The sequence below is a fragment of a genome, unplaced genomic scaffold (assembly GCF_019419815.1).
Source record: "Pyrus x bretschneideri cultivar Hongxiangsu unplaced genomic scaffold, Pyrus_bretschneideri_v1 Contig94, whole genome shotgun sequence".
Classification (NCBI taxonomy): Eukaryota; Viridiplantae; Streptophyta; class Magnoliopsida; order Rosales; family Rosaceae; genus Pyrus; species Pyrus x bretschneideri.
Window position 1 is genome coordinate 638,827 of NW_025999836.1, and position 13,274 is coordinate 652,100.

The 13,274-nt window shown below is 36.2% G+C and overlaps 2 protein-coding genes across 3 annotated transcripts; both read left to right on the top strand.

The window, feature by feature from the left end:
* Positions 1-1,322: 1,322 nt before the first annotated feature.
* On the top strand, positions 1,323-2,568 carry LOC103948814. Of its 2 annotated transcripts, none has more exons than XM_009359882.3 (3): positions 1,323-1,528; positions 1,743-1,927; positions 2,331-2,568. In XM_009359882.3, exons 1-3 carry the CDS (start codon positions 1,450-1,452, stop codon positions 2,349-2,351), a joined length of 285 nt encoding a protein of 94 aa, XP_009358157.1. In that variant the 5' UTR covers positions 1,323-1,449; the 3' UTR covers positions 2,352-2,568. The 2 variants fall into 2 exon arrangements, with proteins under 2 accessions (XP_009358157.1, XP_009358158.1); XM_009359883.3 differs by having other exon boundaries at positions 1,350-1,528; positions 1,746-1,927.
* Positions 2,569-5,861: 3,293 nt separating this feature from the next.
* On the top strand, positions 5,862-8,935 carry LOC103948813 (cell number regulator 8). The gene is made up of 3 exons (XM_009359881.3): positions 5,862-6,244; positions 7,952-8,154; positions 8,448-8,935. The coding sequence occupies exons 1-3, from the start codon at positions 5,947-5,949 to the stop codon at positions 8,685-8,687; spliced, it is 741 nt and encodes a 246-aa protein (XP_009358156.1). The 5' UTR covers positions 5,862-5,946; the 3' UTR covers positions 8,688-8,935.
* The last annotated feature ends 4,339 nt before the right edge of the window (positions 8,936-13,274 follow it).

Sequence of the window (13,274 nt, forward strand, 5' to 3'; positions counted from 1 at the left end):
GATATTGACGATGTTGCTTGAGGAGGTAGTGCGTGAGCACGATCGAGGCTTTGTTCAGACAATGTGTGCGTATTTCCCAATTGGGGGGCATGATGGTAATAATGTATCCTCGGGAATTTTTACTTGCTTTTCGAGACAACAGCGAGTTGTCGGTATTGCGGGCTGTAGATCATAATATCCATAACTTATTTGTTTGGTTCGTTAAGCAAGTAAACAAGTAGGTCATTCTACGCTAGCATTTGTATTTACTTATTTAATTAGTTATTTATTGTTTGGGTTCAATCCAAAGATAATACATGCTTATTTTCGGAGTACGTTACAATGCAAGAGCGTAGGAGAAATCTTTTTATGTTCAGTTTCGATTTTTGAACAACTATTCTAACTTTACTTCACTATATACGTATTTTGACGTTATGTTTTTATACGTCTATTTTTGACCCTATGTTTTAATAAAAGTATTATTATTATTGTTGTTGTTGTTGTTATTTTGGCATTGTACTGAAGGAAAAGGAAAGTTTGAGCTTAGAGAAATAAAAGAGGAATCACTGCACTCCGATCACGACGGAATGACATTCTCTTTTATGCAACCGCTCTAACTTGATATGGCATTTTCGTCGTGTTGAGCTTTAGATTTGGCTGGGCAATGAGGTTGCATGTAGTTGTGGCTTGATGTACTGATTGGTGGGTCCCTAGTTTCATTGTCTTGTGGTCACGCTACAACAATGACTGGTATGGCTTTCGCCTTGAGCAATGAGTTATTTGGTTTCCTCTACTAATGAGGATTTATGTGGTCTTGCTTCGCTCCTCCTCGATAATGTTATGTCCTCGACTTTTGGTGATGACATGTTGTAGTTGTCGATACACATTTCTTGCGTCTATCATTTTGTAACATATTAGTATGGGCGACGTTTGTAGTTTTCGTACATGCGGTATTAGAGGTTTACAATGGTTGTCTATTTGAGCAAATTCATTTCAAATCATTTTCTTGGTCACTAGAGCAATGTACCCAATTGACACCTTTGTATTATTTTTTGAATGATCCAAAAAACATCAATCTATCCTTTTTTTTTAAATAAAAAAAAATTAAATTATTCTGATGACCCTTCCAATTCAATTCAAGTTACCTTTTTTTTTTTTTAAATTTGTATTTTTTTCTAATGTTCTAATAAAACCGCTACCGTTTTATTTCATAAAAAGTAAAGCCTATGTGGTAGTACTCGACTCACACTAACATTAATGTTCCAACCCAACAGATCAATATCGGTACGTCGCAACTTATTGCTGTATGGGATGGTGACGGTTTCGATTGTGAAAAGCTCATAAATAAATTAAAAATAAATAATATAAAAAACCTAAATCATCTCCCATGCCTTGCTTCTTTCGTGAGCTGATTCTTCCCTTTATATAAGTACTGCTCATTTTATGTTCTGACAGTCATTGGCATGAAAAATGGAGAAGCTCAAGAACTCTACAATCTTCACCACCTGCCTTTTTCTCTTCCTCCTTGCCAAACCTTGCTTTTCTAAAGGTTTGATTCAAACAAAATGGTTTCCGCACGCCTTTTCTCTCCGTGCATTCCTGTTTGTTTCTTTCGTTTGATTTGTTCAATCTACCAGAAATCTATCAGTTTTAATGGAGAAAATTGTATTGGGAATCACTCTCCTGGAATAATTTGAATTATGTGGTATGCTCATATAAATTAAGTTTATTAGTTTGCTAATTTTTTTGGTGGTGTGTTTTAGTAGGTGGATCGGATTTGATGGATGCTGAGGTTTATGAGATTGATTATAGAGGTCCGGAAACACACTCATCAGTTCCACCGCCTCATCATTATCATGGGAAGAACCCTAAGCCTTTGATTCACAAAGAAAACGCCATGGCAACCCCAAAACCTGAGAGCATTAAAGGTGCTAAGATGGGAAGAAAGGTAAGAGCTCATGCACTTACATGGATTAGCTCTTTTTTTATTAATTTATTTTAAGTTCTTATTGGGGTTCAGCTCTTTCTTTCTTTTTTTTCTTTTTTCTTTTCAAATTATTCGAGCGATATTTAATTTAATTTAAATTATGAAGAGAGTGAATTCGAATTTGAGTACATAGATAGCACTTTGTTCTAGCGACTAAACTCAATTTTGCAACTCCTTTTAATTTGGATTTAGGCCAACATTAATATTTGGTCACTCTGATTTCACAAGCTCTTTAGAAACTTTTAAAGCTTTTGTTAACTTAATTCGCCTGGTATTTTATGTTTCTAATTATATGTATTATATATAATATGTATATATGTATATATATTTGTTCTGTACTCTTATGTTGTAATTTGCTTTGCAGGTGAAGAAAGTGCATGAATGAAGAAATTCATCTGGACAGTGAGAGTGTTAATTTTGGTTCGCAAATTGGTCCCTTTTAGTATTTTAGATTTCAATATGAACATGTATTAATATAGGCGATGAATATATAGCAATCTTTAATTCGTTACAAATTTTAATTTATCGCCTTTGTGTAAATGAAGGACTCCAAGATCTTATATATGCCCGAACAATGAATATAATTATCGTTGTAACTGTCATTAATTTTATATTTACTTAGGCCTAAGAAATAAACAATTCAATCCATGTAGTTTATCAGTAACATGCAATGGAATAGAATTACTTCACAAATTTAGCAGATGGTTCCGATGAACTTTTCATTGAGACCGTTACACCGTCACCTATAGTTTAAAGATGAAATTGATGAGATATTACTAATTTCTGAAGCAATCTTCGCTGCTTAGTATCACAATCTTACGATAGTTGAATTAGGCAACACATGTCATTGGAGATCATGAATTCAAGAAGGCATAACTCGATCTTGGGGCTAGCGTGACTTAGTTTATATTTCGTTAACCTTGCTAACACTACGTGGCGGTACGAGAGTTTAGGGTTATGGCTTGAGAACGCAAGTGGGATGGATATATCAGATTTTCTTATCATTTCCAGCGCTGGATGAACATTAATTTGCGTACTGGTTTGGTGCATATTGTAGTAGCTAGTGCAATAGATGCATCATGCATGTGGTGAGACACATGTAATGTGGCAGAGTGACTTGGCATTGTTTCTGCATGATAGTAACGCATAATTACTATGATGGACGAGTTGTATGCCGCTTGGGGAACCACACACTTACAGGTACTTCCTCTAAATTTAATGCTTCTCAATTTTCAGGATAATGCTAGTAGATTAAATTTTTAGATCAAATTTGTAAATTAGGTGATTTGTTGTTAATAAGAAATAAGTATGTTAAACAACACTTTAAGTAAAATCCAATCATCAACAACCACATCATATGGTTTACAAAATTGGTCAAATAATTAGTTTCTCTAACATTATCCTTTATTTAAATCATATGATGTGGTTGTTGATAATTGAACTATTATTTAAGTTTTAATTAACGTGCTTATTTTTAATTGGTGACATATCACATGATTTGTAAATTTAGTTTAAAAAATTGGTCTACTAGCATTACTCTTTCCTTAAACTATCTACTTATGGAGAGATTTTTTAGTGTGACCGGACATGTCATTATACAATTGGAGGAAAGTTTTTTTTTTTTTTTTTAGGTATCCCTCAAATTGTATAATAAAATATGACGTACCACCTTATATTTCGGTCACACTAAAAAATTTCTTCTACTTATAAAAGTGGTCCACATTATATTAGATAATTTAATTATATTTTTGCAGAAAAATATGTTTAAACATTCAAAAATAAAAATGATGAATCCTTTGGGCCCTTCACCACCTTTTGATCCATCATTTTAGTAAGCAAGCATTTTTTTATTTATTATTTTTTATGATTTTTATGGAGAACGACTTAAATAAAATAAGTATATTATTATATGGCATTTTGATTTAATAATTTTTATGTGTAAATTTTTTTTTTTTTGGGTGGCTTCGATTTCGTTAAGTTTTACCATTGTCATTAACAAGAGCTATGAGTTGTAAGCTTCGACAATGGAGACTCGTCTCGTCAATAACGTTACCCTCTACTAAATACGTACAAGACTCTTAATATGCATCAAGATTCAAGATGGTCAGTTGACAAAACAAACCCTAACTAATATGCATATACCACAAACACATAACATTACATCAACACCAAAGCTTAAAATTAACACCAATCAACCTACAAACTGATTGGCGCATCAAAACTTCACAACTATATCCACTACCCGGTGACCTGCAAGAACATAGTTCCAACACCAGCAAATCAAGACATGAATCCAGAACCAAAGAAGAAGGCAAGGTAGAGCTCCGTGCCGAAACCAAGTCTTGATTTCACACACCTTTAACTGAATGAGCGACGATTCGCTCTTAGGGTGGGTAGCAGACACAAGAGCTCGGTTATTGTACTCAATTGAAAGCATGATTTTTTACAGCAAATTAGAGTCAATAAGGCCAGGGTGGAGCGGAAAAGGAAGCGACCAAGGATGACGAAAAATTCAGTGCACATTGCAAGAAAAGTGAACAATTGGAGGAAAACCAAAACAGGGGAAGCCGGTTCCCAAATTGAGACAAATCTCAGACCCATAATCACCATACCGTCGAATGGTAATTGGGACAAACCACCATCTTCAGAGAGATGGGCAAAACAATGCTTAAGGGAAAAGAAAGATGGGGATGGAGGCAGAGAAGGAAATGACATGGGCTGTCACGGACCACAGACCCAATCGGAGGCGGCATTTTAGAGCAATTCTATTACGTTTTCTCTGTCAAAGCTGTGAATGGAAAGTTTCTTCTCCTAGTGTTATAATTGACTTACTTGTAGAGGAATGTGTAAGGCATTGAGTCAAGTTGTGCGAAATGAATGTTTTACACCCTTTAATGAAATGAAATCTACTATCGTATCTTTTTCAAAAAGAAATTTTTTTATCAACAAATGAAGGGTAATGCATCAAATTGTGCAAATATGCACAATATGAGCATGGGCTCAACCCCGACGATGTACATATTTCTTAATTTGACTGAAGATTAGTTATTGAATGTTTGTAACTTTCTATTTTTGATACAATTTATTATTTTCCATCTTTATCTTAACTATAATTTTAATTGGTAAAATGTGGGATTGGACTAATCCTAAAATAACAAACATGAGATTTGGAATACTTATGAAACCCACCTCTTGTTAAACTTTAACTTTGCATATTTTGGATTATCTAAAAAAAAAAAAATCTTAGATTAAATAATTACCACTTATTATTACCATCTAATGCTATTATATTTCACTTGTAAGTGGGTAATAGATTTAATTCGCGTAGATAACGAGTTCGATACAAAATTATTATTGTCATTCCATTGTATTTGGCGTAGTCCACCCCATCAAACCTCTAAATATACACATATCGGTGTTTCGATGTAGAAAATGCTTTCTTAAATAAATAAATAAAAATGTCAAACTGATTCTTTAGTTTGGATTTTCCTAAATCAAAACCTCAATTTGGGTGATTTCTTCTTCCTTGAAGATACCCAAATTCTTCATTTATTCGTTACAACTTAACCAAACTGACAATAAGAACATTCTCAATAGCATGGTTACATTTCGACAAAAAAAAAAACCAAAAAAGCATGGTTACATCCGCCAGCCAATAGTGCTTTGCCACGCAAGAAAGTCGACAACACGGCAGTTGGAGATGGTGTACGTGGCAAGAGCCTTAAACCGGCACAAAGTTTATGACCCCAGTAGCTGCCACAGCAGATGAAAACCACCAAACAACGTTGACTGGTGGTGTGACGTGGACGAACGTTGTTACCAATAACGCGGTTGACGCGGTTTGTTGTATAGATACCATCGACTTCGAGACAGCTAGTTTTGTCCATTTTCATTCCGTCGATCCAATTTTAGGGTTTCAAAATTCATTCTCTCTCTGCGATTCGATTTCTGGGGTTTCTGATTTCTCTCTGTGATCAATCATGGCGACCAACAACAGGGAGAGCAATGTCCAGGAGGAATCGAGCCCTCTCCTGAGCAAGCAATTCGAGGAGAACCAGAAGGATGCTGAGAAGCCCGCCAAGGCCTCGCCGGAGAAATCGCCGACGGATGTGGGGAATGTGAATGGAGGTGGTAATGGGTGCGTGTGGACCGCCGATGGGCTGCCGTTGGGGCACGGGAGCGTGATGGGTGAGCCTATGGGTCGGGCTCAGTGGGACTCCAGCATCCTTGCTTGTCTTGGCCGTAATGATGAGTTCTGTAGCAGCGATCTTGAAGTTTGTAAGTTTTTTTCGTTTTTTTATTGTTGATTTTATTGAATTAACAGCTTGGGATTGTGCGGTGTTTGGATGTCTGTTTTATTGTGCCCTCAGTCGCTTGGATTTATTCGATTTTCGATAACAGATTGATTCAATTGCGCTTTTTTTTTTTTTTTTTTTTCTTTTTGTTTTTTTTTTGAAATTATGTTGAATTAGCTAAGGGGTGTGTTGAATTGAGAATTTGAGAGACTTTGGGGGGTGTATTCAATTGGGATTTTGAGGGATTTTAATTCTTTTAATGAATCTAGGGTATTCAATCAGGATTTTAAGTGATTCTTATTCAATTAGAATTTTAAGATAGTTTATTAAAATCTTTAGAAATCCAAGTGTATTCAATTAGGATTTTAAAGAAGTTTATAACATTTCAAGTGTATTTAATTAGAAATTGATTTTAAAGAATTTGAGAAAGTTGAGGAATTAGAGGGAATTGGGGAGATTTCATAGTGTATATTAAGCATCCACAAATCTCACCCCTCCCCATGAGGTTTTGAGGGAATTGAATAAAATTTTTATATAGAATATCTACGATTCAATTAAGCTCCATAAAAATCCATGAATTTATAAATCTATTAAAGTCTCTCAAATTCTCAATTGAATACATCCCCCTAATAGATTTATAAGTCCATTAAATAACTTAAAAATACACGAAATCTCCCCAATTCCCTCTAATTCCTCAACTTTCTTAAATTCTTTAAAATCAATTTCTAATCGAATACAACTGGAATGTTATAAACTTCTTTAAAATCCTAATTGAATACACTTGGATTTCTAAGGATTTTAATAAACTATCTTAAAATTCTAATTGAATACACCTTGAATTTCAAAGAATCACTTAAAATCCTGATTGAATACCCCTAGATTCATTAAAAGAATTAAAATCCCTCAATATCCCAATTGAATACACACCCCCCTAAATTTAAATCTCTTTGTGACAGCTGTTCGATTAATCCTGAGTAGACTATGTATTGCTATATTTGCCGGATTGGATGCATTCTATGATTATATGATAATTGTAGAATTCAAGGATATGTTCTTTGTTGCTTAATAAGAAGAGGGGATTTTGTGAACTTTCTGGAATAGCTATGCATCTTGTTGATTACTGCTGACCCAAGGGGTAGCGCGAACCTGAATGGCCAAAATGTGTTCTTGGATGTACCATTCTGCAATTTGGTATTCGTTCTTGATTGGATCACACTTGGAAATAGCTTTTTGAGTTTACTGCCTTACCCAAGTTGAGGTCTTGGATAATTTTTCATTGATCTTATGTCTTTTACCTCATTTTCCCTTTGATTTTCTGTAATGGATACTCTTACCTTCTTATACAAACGTAGGTTTTGTTGCTTAGCATTATATCAACACTCAAATTCATCTAGTCCCTAAGTTTGAGTGAACATGAGTGGTTAATAAAATAAATTGTTTGTTCATTCTGCTTTTGTATGGGCCGAGGTACTGTGAAGAAACCTGTTAGTTCAGAAATGTTCAACTTATTTTGCCACTGGATATGAAAATTGTGTGCCCGTACGAAACAGTTGGATAAAGTTTTGGCTAATACTTGATAATAAGGGCTTTGGGACTATAAGATCATAGTTTTCATAAATAAACTTTCCCAGTGTTCTTCTCCCACATGCTATTGTCAATTTGCATGCTAACATTGATGTCATTTGGGTAGGTCTTCTTGGAAGTGTGGCTCCTTGTGTGTTGTATGGAAGCAATGCTGAGAGACTTGGATCTGCTCCTGGGACGTTTGCAAATCACTGTTTGCCATACTCTGCTCTTTATCTGATTGGAAACACCTTTTTTGGTTGGAACTGCCTTGCACCGTGGTTTTCATATCCTAGGCGTACTGCGATCCGCCGCAAATTCAACCTAGAGGCAAGTTTTATATTTTCCCCCTCAAAATGCATACGTTATTGTAGTTTAAATTTTGCTTATAATATGTATGTAACTTTTGGAATGCATGTGGTGTTTTTGATCGTTGGACTCTCTTAGTTACCCTTCTTTTGTTCGTGGCTTTACAATGAGTCTAATAATCATAACAGAAAGTACTTTAATTGTCCGACTCAAAGCGTTACATAGTGAGCATGTGTATCATTCTATATATTTTTACCAGAGATTTCAGGAGAGATATTAAATGTGTGTTTTTTATGATTTGTGGTGATGAGCAGGGCAGTTGTGAGGCACTTAATAGGTCTTGTGGGTGCTGTGGTAGCTTTATGGATGATGAGCAACAAAAGGAACAATGTGAGACTGCCTGTGATTTTGCAACACACGTGTTCTGTCATCCATGTGCTCTATGCCAGGAAGGTCGTGAGATCCGTCGCAGGCTGCCACATCCTGGTTTCAATGCTCAGCCAGTTCTGGTTATGATTCCTCCTGTGGAGCAGGCCATGGGCCGTGGAGCTTGAGAATTGAGAGCGTGTCCATCCTGGCCATTGGATGCTCGTACTCTGTTTATACGTAAGTGTGTTTTGATATCTGGAACTGTTGTTAAAGTGCATTAACTTATCGCTGAACCACATCTTTTACTTGGTTTTCGTAATCAAGTTTAAATAAGATAAAGATGAAAGTTATAAACTTTTGTGTATATGTAATACGTAAAATCTGTGGACGTGCTTGTTCGGTGGATTCAGACTATGATTGAAACTTCTTTTTACTGTTTGGTTTCTAAAGGAGGCTATTTTGTTTATGTCCACCTTTTGTGCATATGTAATACGTGGTTTCATCAAAATATTGGTACTCAGGATCTATATACATCCCACAAATTTATAAATTTTCTTTGATCTGCTAGAGCCGAACCCATTTCTTTACACCACTAGGCCTGTGGCTTATTAGATTATTCATCATAGAGATTAGAGGTAACAAATAAAAAGAGCTGTGCAGTTGCAACTCATGTGCTCGAGCAACACGTTCAACTTCATAATCCTGCCTCATCGAAGTTATCTTGAGCGGGAATTCCCGGAACTCCTAGCGTCCAACAGACCAGCTTGAACGGAAATCGCATGACACGCTTCTTCCACTGAGCTACCTGTTGCTGGTACCAAAATGCGGAAAGTCTTGTCCCATCGTGTTGCTCAATATATTCAGTGCCATCCCAACAAAGAGAGCAACACGGAACAGACGGTTGATGGACATTCACAAATCCGGAAGTCGTAAACCGACGTACCGGTGAACGGTTACAACAAACTGAATCAGTGAATCAGTCGAGAGTTTTCCAGCAAGACATAGGAAGGAGCATCAGTTTGGTAGCTTAATCATAATTTTATCTGCTAATAGAGTTGATATAAGAGGGCGGCATGGTTTACCTCGAATAATCGGAGTCCCTTACACCGCCAGAATTGAATGTCTTGCAAACAAAAATCCAAGATTTTTGCTTTTCTAAACAACCTGCGCAGAATGTGACAACAACATGAAACGAAGCGATGTTGAAATATGATTCTCACTGCAGAATCAAACACACACACACTCACACACATATATATATATATTAGAAACTTGCATACCATTCGGTACCATCAAACATTCGAATAATTTCATTTTTAAGTTATTAAACAAGATAAAACATGTAATCTCTCTCTCTCTCTCTCTCTCTCTCTCTCTCTCAGAGCAACATGATGGAAAAACAACAAACCAAACAACCAACAAGAACACCTTTACCCAAAAAAAAAAAAAAAAAAAAAACACCAACAAGAACACATGAATTTATACTGGTTTGGCAATTGGCATTGTGGCCAGCATCCAGTTTGGAGACGATGGAGCAAACGAGGAAACAAATTTTATCGTAGACATTAAGAAAACAACACAGGAGACAGTGGCGGAGCCATCATGGGGTCATTGGTTCTCTTTGACCCCAATAACTTCAAAAACTCCATATATATTTGGTTTTATATTGTATTTGACCTCTATAAACTGCTAAGGCAAACTAAATTAAAATCTCTTCTTCCTACTTCTATTTTCTCCTATCATATTTGTCTTCATTTCTCCCTTCTTATGTGAAATACTTTAGTTGAAAAGCTTTGGTAGTCTTCAACATTACTTTATAGTATCTTGCATCCACCCTCAACAAGTTTCTACAAGTAATTGTAGCTGTTGTATGTTGGCATAAACTTTTGACATATTTTGACAGGAATTGGTAGGTATCTACTAAATGCTTGACGGAATGGCCCAATGAAGCTTTTTGGTTGATATTCCCATTATTTGAAAATCTTGGCTTTGCCATCATTTCTTTCTTTTCTTTAGCAAGTGCGCAGCAACTCCCCTTCTCTTGCTTGACGGCACATCCACTAAGCTGCAAGCTACACCTTCCAAGCTAGCAATGATATTTGAAGCCCAAGCTGATGCTGATGCACTTCAAATTAAAAAGATGCCTCAGTTAGTACTTCTCAGAAGATCTAACAACTTGAAAAATTAATTAACCCAACCATATTCGAAAACGCTTAATAGTACCTTGATTAGAAGAGCCACTGACTTGAGTTGAATAATCTTCACAACATTACTGCACAATGTAAGATTACTGAATTTGGTTCCACCCAGGTCGAAAAATCTCATCGCTGTTAGTACTCATGAACGTCAACTACAGATTTGAAGTACAAAAATATGTTAGAATAACTTTGAATTTTCATTAATTAAACATCACTAGGTTATGGGGAATAAAGCTCTCATGCGCATATCAAGTAATTACTTGAAGTGAAAAGCGTGCGAATAAAAAAGAATACATGACAAGAAATTGTTTTGAAGGGGAAGAAGAAGAATGAATGAAAATCTTACTGTTGATGTTTGGAATAAGAGAAATCTTGGGCCATTCTAAGCCGCTCTCCTTGTTGCATCTCTCGCTTAGAAGGGGACAATGCCAAATGTCTAGCTTCTTCAATTTGGTAAGACATGACATAGCTTCAACTGATGGTAGATACATCAGATTTCGCCAAAGGAGTGAACTGTTTCAGGCAGAGACTTGAGCTTAGGCCAACCCCACAAGCTTAATGTTTTAAGTTGTGATATAACCTGAAAAGCAGGGAATGAATTGAGCTCCTCCGAAAACCCACCAATTTCCAATCTCTTGAGGCGAGTGAGGTTGTCTAAACTTGGAAGAGATTCTAGATTGCCACACATAGAAATGCACAAAGATTCAAGAGATGCGCAACACTCAAATGCATCCAGAGGCATGGAAGTGAGCTGCTGGCAATTCCTCAAGAACAGCTACTGAAGGCGACCTCTCGTCACCCAAGAATAGATGGCCTTCAACCACACAGAAGATTCCAAGTCACTGTGTGGTTGAAGGCCATCTATTACATCCTCATCATTATTAGTGCTTGACTTGTCTGCCTCCCATACAAACCTTAACTTTTGAATCTTTGTCTTCTCTGCTAATCTTGCTTTCTTTGCTTCTTCATAATCTCTCACAAGCTCGAGATTATAAATCGATAGCTTGCCTTTCAAGTTCTCTAAGCCACCTAACTCCTCCACTCCACGACCTCTCTCCTTACCCACAATGAAAAAAGATAATGATCGGAGATTAGCCAATCTCCCCATCCCAACTGGAAATTTCATGCGATCCTGGTTAAAATAAAAATGCCTCAAGTTTACCAGATTTTGAATTTCCTCAGGAAACATTCAGATACCTCAAGTGTTTCAGCTTTCCAATTGAAATCGGCAATTTCTCAAGATCAGTTGCGTATAAATTTAAGACACGCAGACCTTCAAGGCATGATGAGATGTTACCAACAACTTCTCCATTCAAAAACACTGTTCGCAGTTTATGAATACTTCGTCTTGGAATGCTTTGTTGTGCTGAGGTAGAAATTTGCGCCATATGTCGAATCTCATTGGAGTCTCTGTTTTTTTATTTTAATACATACTTTGCAAGATCATGCATAAGATTGTGCATCTTGAATTTGGTAAACACCATTATAGCCCTTTGTAACATCTTCAAAAAAAGAGTTCTCCAATAGAGTGTCAAAATATGTGTCTCCAATCTCTTCCAACTCCAGAAAATGAGAAGGTTGAAGCAATCTCTGAGCCATCTAAAGTTCGATTAAGTCATCCTTTTCAATTTCAAAACCTTTCTCGGACATTGAGCAATATACAAAACATTGTTTCAAGTATGGTGAACTCTACTTATCAAAACTCAACTTCAAAACCGAAAAGTTTCTTTCTTCATCTTCTAGTAAATCCCAAATTGGACTTTCTTGAATTGACCGCCATCCATCACTAGTTTTAGAATACATCATACTTCCCAAAACCTATTGATACACGATTTTGAATCTCTATTAAATGGTAGTAGAGTAAATTCAACAATAATAAGAGGGAAAAATAGCAAACTGTTGAAACTTATTGATGTAAAGATTAGAGTTTTTTTTTTTTTTTTGTAACAAAAAGTTTAGGGTAAAGGAGGTGTGAAATCCCGTCCCCGGATTTCACTATTTAAAATTTCGTATCTTGTATTTTGTATTCACATTTGTAGTTTTGACGCTTTCATATTTACAGTGTATAGATTTTTTTCGATAACTAAAATGACGAAAACATCCTTAATGGACTAAACGGGATTCTTCGTGGAAGTATTTGATCCTTTTGTGATTTTCCAAATTTCTTTACATATTTGGGTAATACTCGCCGATATGAACATGTGAGCGCAAGCGGAATGTAATTTGGAGTTATAACGAAAGAGTTAGAAACGAACAAAATTGAGGGCAAAATGGTCATTTAACCATAAATCTAGAAGGCTCAACAAAAATTTGTGAAGCCACGTGTGTGGCTATGATAGAAAGGAAAGGAGAGAAAAGGGAGAGAAACAGACCAATCAGAGAAGAGAGGAAGGAGGGGAAAGGAGAGACCGAGTTGGGTCGTTTTGACCCGTTTGGGGATTCACGAACCACCATTTTTGACACGACCTTATCTCCTTTATCCGACTTCCATTTTGGGTGATCTTGGTGTCCATGGAAATCTCATGACAAGACCAGCATCTTGGTGTTGTTAGATTTTCCATTTTCTCACTCAGT

Excerpts from the sequence above, each read along its gene's own strand:
- LOC103948814 (XM_009359882.3), top strand. The coding sequence starts at position 1,450 with ATGGAGAAGCTCAAGAACTCTACAATCTTCACCACCTGCCTTTTTCTC. Across the intron at positions 1,529-1,742 it reads CAAACCTTGCTTTTCTAAAG|TAGGTGGATCGGATTTGATG; the intron begins GTTTGATTCAAA and ends GGTGTGTTTTAG. Across the intron at positions 1,928-2,330 it reads GTGCTAAGATGGGAAGAAAG|GTGAAGAAAGTGCATGAATG; the intron begins GTAAGAGCTCAT and ends TTTGCTTTGCAG.
- LOC103948813 (XM_009359881.3), top strand. The coding sequence starts at position 5,947 with ATGGCGACCAACAACAGGGAGAGCAATGTCCAGGAGGAATCGAGCCCT. Across the intron at positions 6,245-7,951 it reads TAGCAGCGATCTTGAAGTTT|GTCTTCTTGGAAGTGTGGCT; the intron begins GTAAGTTTTTTT and ends TCATTTGGGTAG. Across the intron at positions 8,155-8,447 it reads GCCGCAAATTCAACCTAGAG|GGCAGTTGTGAGGCACTTAA; the intron begins GCAAGTTTTATA and ends GGTGATGAGCAG.